This window comes from Oratosquilla oratoria, chromosome 7 (genome assembly GCF_046742065.1).
Source record: "Oratosquilla oratoria isolate Oo_2021 chromosome 7, ASM4674206v1, whole genome shotgun sequence".
In the NCBI taxonomy this organism is placed as follows: Eukaryota; Metazoa; Arthropoda; class Malacostraca; order Stomatopoda; family Squillidae; genus Oratosquilla; species Oratosquilla oratoria.
Window position 1 is genome coordinate 60,303,618 of NC_134783.1, and position 14,014 is coordinate 60,317,631.

At 37.6% G+C, this 14,014-nt stretch overlaps 1 protein-coding gene across 3 annotated transcripts in view; it reads left to right on the top strand.

Annotated features, from left to right (window-relative positions):
• LOC143027175 (caspase-2-like) overlaps positions 1 to 12,859 on the top strand; it is an 81,876-nt gene extending 69,017 nt beyond the window's left edge. For 2 of the 3 annotated variants that reach the window (XM_076188292.1, XM_076188291.1), the window contains 3 exons: positions 4,080 to 4,493; positions 7,314 to 7,626; positions 11,692 to 12,859. In XM_076188292.1, the coding sequence (XP_076044407.1) occupies positions 4,080 to 4,493; positions 7,314 to 7,626; positions 11,692 to 11,823 (859 nt within the window). In that variant the 3' untranslated portion in view covers positions 11,824 to 12,859. Of the gene's footprint in view, positions 1 to 4,079; positions 4,494 to 7,313; positions 7,627 to 11,060; positions 11,079 to 11,691 lie in introns of all 3 variants that reach the window. The other variant, XM_076188293.1, reaches the window with a different exon arrangement.
• Positions 12,860 to 14,014: the final 1,155 nt, after the last annotated feature.

The following is a 14,014-nucleotide window of genomic DNA, read 5'->3' on the forward strand; positions in this document are numbered from 1 at the left end:
CATTTCATCTCTACCTGAGTTACCAAGTAACCTCTCCCAGGTAATGAAGAGCAAGTATGGAAACTATCGTATAAAATGTATTATCATTACACAATTCACAGGAACAGTTCTTATCCTGACTGGAAAGAATATCCCCAAAGATATTAAAGTAGGGTCTTGAACCTAAATTGTGATATAGCAAACAGGACTACCTATAGTGAAGTCATAAATCTCTCAAAGGAACACAAGCCGTATGGAAAATACGTTTTAAGAAAATAATGTATAATTAGCCAAAATTGTTAATGAAGTATGCTTATGAGAAAATCTCCTGCCCATATATACTATTAATATACATGTACAGTGCTTGACACAGGATTGGTCTGCCAGGGCAACAGTGGACCAATGCAATGTTGAAAATGGAAACACCCTTAAAGGGGGTGAACTTTTGTACCGTTTGAATGTGCTGCCTACCATCATAGTGTTGTGGGCAGAGCTAATCACCTGGCCAGAAACCAACACAGATATTGTCTTGCCGACGTTGGGGAAGGATATGTGTCACAAGTGTCTTGTGTGTCCCAGCCTCTTGTAACCCCTCCAGTGTCATGAGTATGGGCTCTAGTAAGACTTTATCACAGGAAACCATTACCCAGATCATAGCCCTAAAGAAATCTGGTTGTACAAAGAAGGAAATAGCTAAATAGGTTGGTGTGTGTTCATGAAGTGTTAGACATGGTGTTGCCAAGTTTCGCCAGGGGGTTGGCCTCTCCATTCCCACTTGGAAAAAGAGGCCTGGAAAGGCACTGAAGATCAATAAAAGGGGGCCATACAATTGTAAAATGTCAGGTTGAGTCAAACCCATGAGCGACTGCAATGAAAATCAAAGAAAGTGACCCTGAACTGTTTGGGGGAGGTGTTGGTCCAAACTGTGAATTGTAGGATCATGGTGCTTGGATACGAGAGTCACTGTCTCTTTTCACCCTTAAACAGAGGTGCAATAGAGTTGCTGTTGCCCATAAATATAGCATTTGGGATAGTTACAAGTGGCTGAGTATGCTGTGGACCGATGAATCCACCTTTAAAGTGTCTCGACAATAGAGGTGGGAATGTGCATCAGCAGCCCAGTTGTGACCCTCTTGGTCCATGCTACATCTGAGCCACTGTAAAACACCCAGACTCCCATGTGGTATGGGGTGTATTTACTGGGTACAGCACTGCTAAACTTTAAAAGCTTCCTAAATACCAAACGGTGAACCAGTATGTAAATTTAGAGCTGTTGTGTGACCATCTTCCTGACACATCAGCAAGACAGGGCCCTTACACACAAGAGCAATCAGTGAGCGAATGGTTGGATAATTGCACGATAGAGTATAACAGAGACTGGCCTAGTAACAGCCCAGACATAAATCCAATTGAAAACTTCTGGGAGATTGTGAAATGTGATATACCTGGAGAAGGGGATTCAGGAATCTTGTTGAAGAATTCTGCAGGATACGCTTCATAATCTTGCCCTTTTTGTCCCAAAACACCTGCAGGATGTTATCAAGAGGAAATGGTGTCCCAGTAAATATTAATTGCAATTGAAATAACCAAAGCTATTATATATTCTATTTTTTATTAATATTTGACAATATTGGTGTATTTTCTGTTTTTCAGCTGGAGGGACCAATCCTATGTCAAGCACTGTATGTATTTACCTAGTTGTATTTTACGGGACAAAAGCTATGCTCGTAGTGACCTGTTCTCATATCTCTCCGCATCCAGTTTATTCTTAAAATCATGTATAGTTTTGGCACTCACTGTTTCTCCATTTAGTTTGTTTCAGACATCAATCACTCTATGTGGGAAGCTATTCTTTTTCAGGTCTCTTCTGTAACTGTCCTTTACTTTATTTTCGTGTCCTCTTGTTTCTCTTCTGTCCCATTTTAATAAGTCGTCTCTATCGAGAATTTCCATCCCTTTTATAATTCTGTAAATGGTAAAAAAATCACCTTTCTCTTCTCTGTTCCATTGTTGATACATGTAATATCCAATCTTTGTCCGTATGTCGAATTTGATAGTGTAGATGTAATTTTTGTCGCTCTTTGGATTCTTTCTAATTTTCTTATGTTCTTTTTTGTGCTAGGTGCCCATAGTGTTGCAGCATACTCCAATTTAGGTCTTATTAGTGTAACCACTATTTTCGTTACCATTTCTTCATCCATGTAGTCAAAGGCCACTTTCATTGATCTTAACAAGTTAAAAGTCTCTCCAAATAATTTATTGACATGTTTATCAGGTATCAAGTCACTTGAGATGATCACTCCTAGGTCCCTTTCTGAATTGAGTTTTTTGACTTCCTTGTTTCCAATTTTATATTGACCCGATATTCAATTTTGGCATTTACCAAATTCAATTATGCTACATTTCTTAATGTTGAAGTTCATTTCACATCTCTGACTCCATTCCCATGTGTTGTCCAGGTCTTCTTGTAGCGATCTGCAATCTTCTTCTATGCTTGCTGTCTTGAGTAATTTGGCATTGTCAGCAAAGAAGTTCATGTAACAATTCACTCCCTCATCCATATAATTTATATGGCAAACATTAAAGGAGCCAATACAGAGCCTTGCGGGACGTCACTCTTTACATCTTCATAGTTCGAATTTTTGTCTCTAAGTACCACTCTCATTTTTCTCCCATTTAAGAAATCCTTCATCCATTCCAGTAGTTTGTATTCCTCCTATTATTTCAATTTTTCCTATTAATTTTTTATGTGGTACTTTGTCAAATGCCTTCTGCAAGTCCAAGAAGGTGCAATGTGCCCAGCCATCTCTCTCTTGTATTATCTCAATTAATGAGTTAAAGCATATTAAGTTGGTGCTACACGATCTTCCACTTCTAAAGCCAAATTGTTTAGGGTTTACTATTTTATTTTCTCCCAAGTGTTTGGTCCATTTGTTTCTGATAACTTTTTCGCATATTTTTGCTACTCTGCTTGTAAGGGATACTGGTCTGAAGTTTGTAGGATCTTCTTTGTTTCCTCATTTATATATTGGTACTATGTTTGGATCTTTCCAATCTTGCGGTACCTTTCCTTCTTTGAGTGAAAAGTCTATTATCTTGTATAAATTGTCTGTGTTTGTCTATACACACTTTCAGTATCCAATTTGCACTTCCATCTGGTCCATGCAATTTCCTAACATCTAGATTTTTTATTTGGTCTCTTATTTCTTTCTGTGTTACCTTTATTGTCTCATTTTAGGGGATCTTTCTTGTTGTCCATCTTCCCAAATTTGTGAGCTCTCAATTGTAAAAACAGACCTGAATGTATGCGTGTGTGTGTATGTGTATATATATATGTATATATATATCATGTATATGTACTTTTAGTTCTAGATAGCCAATTTTCAGTACTTACAAGTGTATAATTTTATTTTAGTAGACTTTGCATGTAATTAAAAAAATATCCGTTCTGAGTAATGCACTATTTTGGCATGAAACTTTTTGGATACTAACATTTTATGGAGGCAAGTATATTGCTACATATGAAATTAGTCCTGTTTCTGTTGTAGAGTATTTCCTATATTGGTTATGGATTCTCATATTTTATCCAGATATACATGTTCATTATTTTCAGTCTTGTAATCAAGTGTCCCCTTGCATTTGAAGGGATGACCCAGGATGAAATGGTTTGGGTGGTGGTGGTGTTAAGCAAGAGGGGAATGTCTGTTGAGCAAGGAAGGAGAGAAGGAAGAAGATAGGGATGAGTGGAGAATGGCTTTGTATAGATTACATCATTTTGGGGGTATGGAGTGCCTATGTGTAAGTGATGTTTTGATGCGGCCCGAAGGGATTTCTCCCCAGTCTTCTCTTTTTCTGCATGAGGGGATGAAGAGGGGGGGTGTCCCAGATTAAGTGAAGTGTACTGTGTCTTACTGCATTGCTTCTGACCTAGGGCAGTGGGCAGGGTACAGGGATGACCCATCATCCAAGAGGAGCTAAGATGAGATGGAGGAAAGAGTGGTGGAGTGGGCACATGCATTTGACATGGCTACCTCCTTATAAGGGAAGAAAAAGCTCTTGGTATATAAATAGGTAATCAAATGTAATTCTCTTCCCAACAGAGATTCTATGGAAACAACAGCAATATCAAGAAGCATCTCTTATAATGATGGAACTGAATTCAGTCCAGTTTTAGAATCTCCAGTTCTCTTACGGTTACAAAATAAGGACAGAGGCCTAAGCCCAACCAGAAGACGAAGTTGGGATGCATTGAGCAGAAACCAGGATTCCAACGCAAACAGATTATATCCAAAAGAATATAATCTTTCTTCTTCTCGAAGGCACCGTCATTCAAGTGGAGGAAGTTCCCCTAGTCTTGGTCGCAGCACAGAAGACCTTCATTCACCAAGTGACCCTTGTATATCTACTAGGTTATATTCTCATTTGAACCACCATAATTATTCATTGCAAGAGACTAATTCTAGTCCAAATGATAACCGAAGTGGATCGAGCAGTTATTATTCTGCTGCTGAAAGGTAAGTTATAGAACTAAATTAGCACAATACTTGTTCTTTTACTGGCCCATTTCTTTTTCTGGCATGGGTTTCTTGGTACTGCAATACAAAGTGGAGGTGGGGGATTGTAAGCCACTCTCAAATGCTTGTTGGGTTACTGATTCCTTTCCAGGGTCACTGTGACTGAGTGTCCTTCCATTGCCTCCTGTAAAAACTTTTGACTACTTTTAACAGCTTTCCTCCTATCCTGTATATGTGCAAAACCTCCCACAGTGCCTTCTTGTCTACCCTGTCATGAGCCTTTTCCAAATCCATAAAGGCAAAAAAAAAAAAAAAATTCTTGCTGTACATCTTCATACTGTTGGAATCTCTCCAGTCTATTTCCCCCCAGATTTTGCTCAGTTCCATAGATTTTTATTTTTAAAATTACGTCTTTCTTGTCAATATGTCTCATCCCCTATTTCTGGATTCCTTATAGTCAGATGGAACCCCAATACTACATGGTCACGGTTACCCATAGGGCATCAGTAAACTAAGGCTACAGCTCCAACTCTGTGTACTGATTTCTTTTGACAAGTGTGGTGTATTTGAGGTGGAAATATGTGTCACCTCTGTTACATTTGATAGATATTTGTTTTTGTGTATATGGACCTGGTATGGTTTCTTTCTCCCTGGCTAGAAGGAGGGGTAGGGGAGGTGTAGAGGTATTGAGCTCATTATGTTAAAAACAGATAAAAGAGAGGGAAGTAGATTGGTAGGAAGTAACAGACAGGATATTTCTAGACCTGATCAGGAGATGAGGTACCACCCCTTCGGGCTGCATATCCTTGTGGAGGTAGATGGGGCACCATGTTTACAATTAAGAGGTGCTGGGATCTTCTTTGTCAGAGTCATTTTCTCCTCATGGTCAATGGGTTATTTTGGGATTGTTTTTTTTTGTTGGAGTATCTTTCTCCTCGTAGTTGGCAGTAATGCCCCTTGCTGGTGCATTGTGAAGTATATTGTAGTCGTTGCTGTCAGTCATCATCACTACACCCAGCTATGCTTTCACAGCTCAATATCCAGCAGTCAAGATAAGAAAAACAACCTATGAACATTACAAAATAAAGCATAATAACAACTTGCTGCACTCAAGTACATACATATACATACATATACCAAGGCTTTTTCTCCCTTACAAGGGGGGTAGCCAAAAAGAAAAAGGCATAAAATCATTCCCACCCATTCCATCCCTGAATACACTCCACACCCCTCCACCTGCACTCAAGTAACAACAGTAAAACATCTTATACTAATAAGCCAAAATCCTTCCCTGAGAGCAGTGCATGAGAATGATAGACACAATTCAGTGCAAGAACCCTCAAACCTACCCACCCTTCAAGTCACATTACAAACACAACCCACTAAAGGCAACATAGAAATAACTCCTGTAGTATTCTACACAATTACCTATAATAATCTACCCAGTATCCCCACAATACATCCATACAACAACATACCAACTACTGCAGAAGATTTCAAGTGGCCCTTCACTATATGGATGAAGAGATGATGAAAATGCCCATTGAAACCTTGATCTGTCCAAGACTGGAATATTTTCAGTGCAAGAACCCTTGAACTACCTCCAATCACATTACACAAACACAACCCACTAAAGGCAACATAAAAACAATTCCAGTAATATTCTGTGCAATTACCTATAATAATCTCCACCTAATATCCCACAATACATCCAAACAACATAAGGACTAGTGCAAAAGATTAAAGTGGCCTTTCACTATATAGATGAAGAGATGATGAAAAAAATCTTCAAAACCCTGATCTGTCCTAGACTGGAATATGCCTCAAGCTTTGTTTGAATACCTGGTAGTAAACATTTGACTTACATCATTTCCTAATGTTTTTATTGCTTTCAAGATTTACTTAACAATGCCTGTATCACATGTAATGGTCAAAATAAATTGTTCAAACCTGAAACTGATTAAAACATACATAGGCCAGTAATTTCACAAGAGACCAAAGGATTTGGTGATGTTATCTATAGAAAATGACATTACTAATGTCATTTACTGTGAAAGATTTTGCTAATAAAAAAAAAAAAACGGATTTTTTTAATCTCAAAAAGACTGCATAAACACTGTCTTTAATAGTCATAATTTGTATTAAGAAATGAAAACTTTCATATTGTCTTTCAATATTTAGTGCATCAAATACTTAATATTCTTTGGCTAAAACTGGCATATTTAATGAAAATAAAACATTGATTTTGAACTTTTGTAGAGTAGAGGTACCACTATCAGTTTTCTAATTGGCCCTGAAGTTCCTAGCACTGGACTTGGCAAGTACTAATTCACATTGAATGTTAATAATAATTATTGCCTTGAGTTTCACTGACTGGAGAACTACAACACTATTAACAGTGGTCTTCAGGACCTGTCACAGATCCTTGAAAAGAAACACTGATGTATTAGTATGGGGCTATTACTGTGTAACCCGTTTGTTGTGGTATCGGGGAGCAGTTGCTGGTTGTCAATTCTCCTTTGTGGAAACAAAGAAATGTTGTTGATTAGAGATCAGTCCAGAGATGGTATCAGCCCCTTAGGAGGTACACCTCTAGGTGAAGATGTTAACAGGTTTTTGAAGATGAACAGTAGGGGGAAGATTTTCTCTTGATGCCCAGCATCCCAGACCATGATTTACAGGTACCCAGTGTTGGTTTCAGTAACATTAGAATATTCAGTTGTGTTTTGGGGAAACTACTTCATAAAAATTAGTATGATCTTCATAAACTTAGAAAAAAAAAAAAAAAATTCTATATAATTTTTTCTTCACTATCCACAGAACTGTTTTTCCCAATATTGAAGAGCATCATGAAGTCTTCCCGTCATCACCTGGTATGGACTATGATGTGGTGGACAGCGTCAGACCTAAGTTAAATGACAGCACTACTTTGGACGATGTGCCAGGTTTAGCAAGTACCATAGAGGAACCTTCCATTCATGTTACTGAAGCACATTCAGTTGAAATTATCTCGGAAATAGAGAACACGACTGGTATAAAAATTGCTGAAAAATCTCGTCTTAAGCGGCAGTTATCTATACCTTCTTCAAGAGAGACACTGAACAAGTTGAATGATGTGAAAAAGTTTTTTCAGGTAATTGATCATATTGGTTATATATAGATATACACTGTATATACTTGTGTAAAGGTGACTTGATGTGTAGTGTGACCCCAGGTTTTGAACATTACTAATAGGCTTACCATAGTTGAATATTGCAGTACAGGACATCATTCTGGACAGATTGCACATAGATGGTCTTCATTCTTTTTTTGTTTAAAGATATCCAAAAATGGTCAGAAAAAATGCTTAAAACATCTGATACATTTCTGTAGTTTTGGTCAACAGAATTGCATGGATTTTAACATAAAAAATTACCTGTGAATAATGGAAAAATAGTATAGAGTTATCATAAATAATTTGCACTGTACACAAGTATATATGGTGTATATATATATATATACATATATATACATATATATATATATACATACATATATATATATATATATATTTATGTGATTGTATTTACGTAATTATAGTATACAAGAAAGGAGCAGTGCTCGTTGGCCCCATCTATTCTCTAATTTTCAAACATACCTAGACTCAAATTCATGTACGGTTTCAACTTAATCTATATCTTTGATTTCCATATTTATATTTGAACTCGTGTATTGTTTGAGCTTGGGCTATATCACCTTTAAGCTATTCCATGTATCTATATGGAAAACTGTATTTCTTTGTGGCCATTAGACTTGTGGTCTTTCTTGATTTACTCTCATAACCTCTTAAATCCCTACCCTCCCATCTTCAATCAGGAGATACCTTTTGTCCATGCAATCTATCCCCTTTAGTGACTTGAGTACTGCAATCATATCACCGCTTTCTCTTTGATCTTTCATGGTTGGCAGACCTAGTACTTTTAGTCTTACCTCAAATGGTTTATCTGTTAAGCTGGGGACCAGTTTGGTTGCTGCCCTTTGTATTCTCTCAATCTTGCTTATATCCTTCACTATGTGTTGGGGACCATACCACTGCTGCATATTCCAGTCTTGGATGGATCAGGATTTCGATGACTTTTTTTTTTCTATCATCTCTTCACCCATATAGTGAAACACCACTTTAATCTTCTGCAGTAGTCAGTATGTCTCTCCCACAATCCTGCTAATATGTCTGTCAGGTGACAGGTTGTCTTTTATCAAGACTCCCAAGTCTTTCTCCTCTTTTGCTTTTGCAATGGGTTCACTTCCCAAGGAATAATTTAAGGGTAACCTTTTGCTGCTACTGCCCATTTCCAGTACTATTTCATATTTTGGTATTGGACTTCATTTCCCATTCTTGGCTCTATACAAAAATATCTAGATCTTTTTGCAGCAGTCTTTTGTCCTCATTCTTCACTCTTTGTGATTTTTGCGTCATCTGCAAACATGTTGGTGTAGTTTGTTGTTCCTTCCATCATGTCATTGAGATAAACAAGAAACATTATTGGTACAAGCACTGAACCTTGTGGAGAGTGAAGAAAGGTAGTATAAGAGGTATGGAAGGCAGAGGTGGATGGAGTAAACTTAGGGGGATGACTGAGGATGAGATGGATTGATGGGGTGAATGTTGGTTTGAGCAAGAGGGGAATGTCTGTGTAGCAAGGAAAGGAGAAGGCAAGAGATAGGGTTAGTGGAGAATGGCTGTGTATAGATGATACTGTGATGCAAGGAGGGGAGGGGGTGGGGATGGCAGGGAGGGTGGGGAATGGTTATGTTGTGAATGTTATATTTTGATGTGGCCCAAAGGGACTTCTCCCTATCTTCTCATTTTCTGCATAAGGGGACAGAGAAGGGGGTTTCACAGATCAAGTAAAGTGGCCTTGCTATAGATGTGCTGTGTCTTGCTGCATTGTTTCTGACCAAGGGCAGTGGGTGGGATACAAGGATAACCCATCATCCACAAGGAGCTAAGATGAGAGGAAGGAAAGGGTGGTGGAGTGGAGTGACACAAGTGGGAATGTGTACATGCTTTTTGACTTGATTACCTCCCTTATATATATATATATATATATATATTTATATATATACATATATATATATATATACAAGCACTTGGCTTACGCCAGGGGTGCTTGGCCTTCGGCAAGACCCGCTGCCCGTTTTTTCTCTTTTTGGATCTTTTTCAGGTCTCTTCTCAACTCTACTTTCCTTTGCTCCCTCTTCTTTTCTTGCTGGCACCTCACATTCTTCATAGTGAACACGTTTTTTCGGGTGTTTCTTTTAAATGTCTTGAACCTATGCTCTAAATAATACAGCTGGTATTGCCTCTGTCCTCTTCCACCATTACCACAAAAATTGTTGTAGCCTGCATAATAGTGCTTCTTGAAATTTTCTACAACCTCGGAAGAAATATCCCCGCTATACGGCTCCAGGTCATCTATTGTACTATCACTGTACTCGTATGTTGGTGAATTGCATAACATCTCGTTGAGACTAAGGACTATACGTTGGAATTGTTGTATAGATTGCTCTGCGACGCATGTCGTAGATTGCCGGTTTTTACACTTCGTAATATTGGGGATGGCATTTCTTATGCTCTTCTGTTAACTGTGCTCTGAAAACTTTTGTCAATAGTGGATTTGTCAATCTTTTTTTTGTTTTGTCACCCAAGCCCAGAAATGTCGCTGTTGCCTTTTTATGGCGGCTTCACTATCACGGAGTTCTTTAACCTTTTCATCGTAAAAAGAAGGAAAATTTTCACGGTGCTCTTTCCGTAACAAACCTTTTAAAGACGCTGACATATTGATCTCATCTTACTGTTTTTCTTTTCATCCACAACCCACTTCCAATAATGCATATTACGTCTTTTCAACCGAGCTGCTACGGGCAGAGGCATTGTGTCCAACGTCCAACCTTGACCACGATTGGGGTACAACCGCACATGAAAAATCCCTTATACTGGGCACGTCCACACAAACTTGAATTGTCATCTGGGCACGGTTTCGAAAGCATTTATTTTTAATAGATATATATATATGTTTAAACTTAATGGCAAGATTATTATTGCAGAGTTTTTTATCTGCCTTTTCTCTTTCTCTGAGAATCTTTTTCCCTTCCACGGGAAGTTGTCTTATAATGTCACCATATGACATTGTTTTGTCAGTTACTTTGGGCATGGCTTTACCAAAGTGAAAAACAATGTCATATGGTGACATTATAAGACAACTTCCCATGGAAGGAAAAAGATTCTCAGAGAAAGAGAAAAGGCAGATAAAAAACTCTGCAATAATAATCTTGCCATTAAGTTTAACCATACATGCTTGAGAGAAAATCTCCTGCCCATATATACAATGAATATATATATGTATATATATATATATATATATATATTTATATATTTATATATATATATTGTGTGTGTGTATGTATGTATGTATAGATATGAAAAAGTTTGTAGTAGGTAACTCAGAAAATAATTACTGTTACCATTACAGTGATGAATTTAGTTTGATGTTTTCCCCACTTTCTCTTGACATGTCTGATACAAAGTCACAGTATTGAGTGCTGGTAAGTACACTTTATTTGTACTGTAATCAAACATTACTTTTATCATTTACATGCTTATGAAAGATATTTAATTCCTAATCATAGGTCTTAAGATAATCAGTCACTAGGAGGTGCTAAGATGGGAGGGAGGGTGGAGGGGTGTGAAGTGTTTTCGGGGATGAAATGGGTGGGAATGTTTTTGTGCCTTGTCCTTTTTGGCTACCCCCCTGGTAAGGGGGAAAAAAGCCTTGGTATATGTATGTATGTATGTATGTATTTTGGTGTACTGGGGTTATAGCTAGGTGTTAATATATTAACAAGTTCATGATCTGTATGCATAATTTTATCATTTTCTCTCCCTCCTCTCTCTCTCTCTCTCTCTCTCTCTCTCTCTCTCTCTCTCTCTCTCTCTCTCTCTCTCTCTCTCTCTCTCTCTCCCCCTCCCCCTCTCTCCCCCCCTCCCCCTCCCCTTCTCTCTCTTTTCTCTTTCTCCCTGTCTCCATCTCCCCTCCCTACCTCTCTCTCTCTCCCTCTCTCTCTCTCTCTCTCTCTCTCTCTCTCTCTCTCTCTCTCTCTCTCTCTCTCTCTCTCTCTCTCTCTCTCTCTCTCTCTCTCTCTCTCTCTCTTTTTCCAGGTTAATGACGCTGAAGAACATGTTTTAGAAATGGTGCAGGGGTTGGTGGACCACGTCGGAAAACATCTTGAGTTTGAAAAGAAAAAGAAGCAGAAACTTGATAGGCCTCTTCCCAACAGCTTGGAGTATTGACTTCATAATATATCTTGAGTGAATAGAGTTTGCTGGCCAACTTTATCTTCAATGTGAGTCAAATTCTCATGGGCAACATCAGCTGCCAGATGTACAACGAGTTAGTGATGCACCACAATACACCCGTTATAAAGTTACAGATGTATTACTCATTCTCTATCACTCTGAATATTGATAACCACAGAAAACATGATCAAGCTGGTTCAAAGAATATGGGGGTCACTCGGCTACAACTACAAAATAAATATAATCAAGATGCCAATGTTGGCATCGTCGTATACCCATTCACGCCTCATGATGCCTACGTAGGTGTCATCCTATGTAAGGGGTTAAAATGGAATTGCAGGGAGAGACATTTTAAAAGATTTGTAATTATATAAATGGCTACAGCAAATGTTTGCCTATGTACTATACAAGTGTTCACTTGTAAAAAGTTTTCTTACTTTTATATGATTTTTATTAAAATTTTATAACGTATTATACAGCCGTACTATGAGGAGGTAGGAATGAGTTCCAGCTGTTGGGCTCTATTATGGGTAAGCTGTGATTCACCATATTCCTGTTGACTTGAGCTGTGTGGTGGGAAACAGACCAATCCTTCATTCCAGAAATGCTGAGATAGGAGTGGTTGTTGAATGGGTTGTATTTATTTATGATGTGAGTGTGTACATCATAAGTGTGGTTAATGAAATTGTTCTGAAAACTAATGTCTTTCATGCACAGAAAATGTAGTATAATTTATAAGCTGAAAACAAAAAATGTCGTCTGTTAATTATTGGTGCAATCTCTCTTCAGTTTTTAACTTATTTCTTCTCATTTCTTTTAAATCTTGGTGCAATATTTGTTTCTTGTTTTTTATAACTGCTTGAGATAATGAAATATTTTGCCCTGAATGTATTTATATTCAAAATGAATAGATTTACATTGTTTAAAAAGTAGGATTGAGTTCTTTAAAATAGATTTAAAGAAAATTTTGTTTAGATATAACTTTTATACAGTAAAATTAATTTGATAATAAAGCTCAAATACAATCTTTTTTTTTTTTTTTTTTTTTTTACCTTGTAAAGCTTGCTAACTGAGCGAGTTACGGTGTCACTACTTGTAGTGAAGGTCAAGGTGATGGCAGTTTGAACTCGGTAAGTTTGAACCAAGGGCATGGTTCATTAAATTCCAAGCTAGAAATTCCTCTGTAAGAGGCATCATCCTAGCCTCCTGATAGGCGGAGTTTGTTACATTAAACCAAATCATCATTACCTTTCAAACCATTTGCTGCACTGTGTGTACTCAATCTGGAGAACCTTTTATATATATATATATATATATATATATATATATATAAAATACCTCAGAGTTGGCTAATGTGGAAATTAGAGTACATCAGAGGACTGAGAGGCAAACTCCTTGAATGGATGAAAGATTTTTTCAAGGGAAGATACATGAGGACAGTAGTAAAGGATAAAATGTCAAGATGGAGAGTAGTAAACAGCAGAGTTCCACAAGGTTCAGTGCTTGCACCAATAATGTTTTGTCTATGTGAATGACATGATGGAAGGTGCAACAAGCTATGCCAACATGTTTGCCGAATATACAAAAATCATGAAAAGAGAGTGAAAAATAAGGACAGTATATTGTCAAAAAAATTCTAGACACTATTTTTATAAGAAACCAAGAATGGGAAATGAGTATCATTACAAAAGCATGTGAAGTTCTAGAAATGGGCATTAACTGCAAAAGACCATCCTTAACCTATTCTTAGGGAAAAGAACCCATTACAAAAGCAAAAAAGGAAAAAGATTTGGGAATCTTGATAACTGACAACCTGTCACCTGACAGACGTATCAGCAGGATTGTGGGAGAGATGTATGAACTGCTGCAGAAGATTAAGGGAGGCAGCTGACCAAGAAATGACAAATATTGGGAGAAAAGCAAAAAGGTAAAACAATTCCTATAGATAGTAATAACAACCAACAGTCTAAATTAATAGTATTTAATCAAAATTTGCCTTATTTTTGCACTTCTGGGCATTAAATCACTCTCCTTTATACTAACTCAACACTGATAATTAGTATTTGGTAATGACTCCCAGCACAGTGATACAGAAATTATTTCACCCCTGGGGGGGATTCGAACCTGGACTGCTGGGAACTACCAACTGCACCAGCTGTGTGTGTGTGTATATATATATATATAT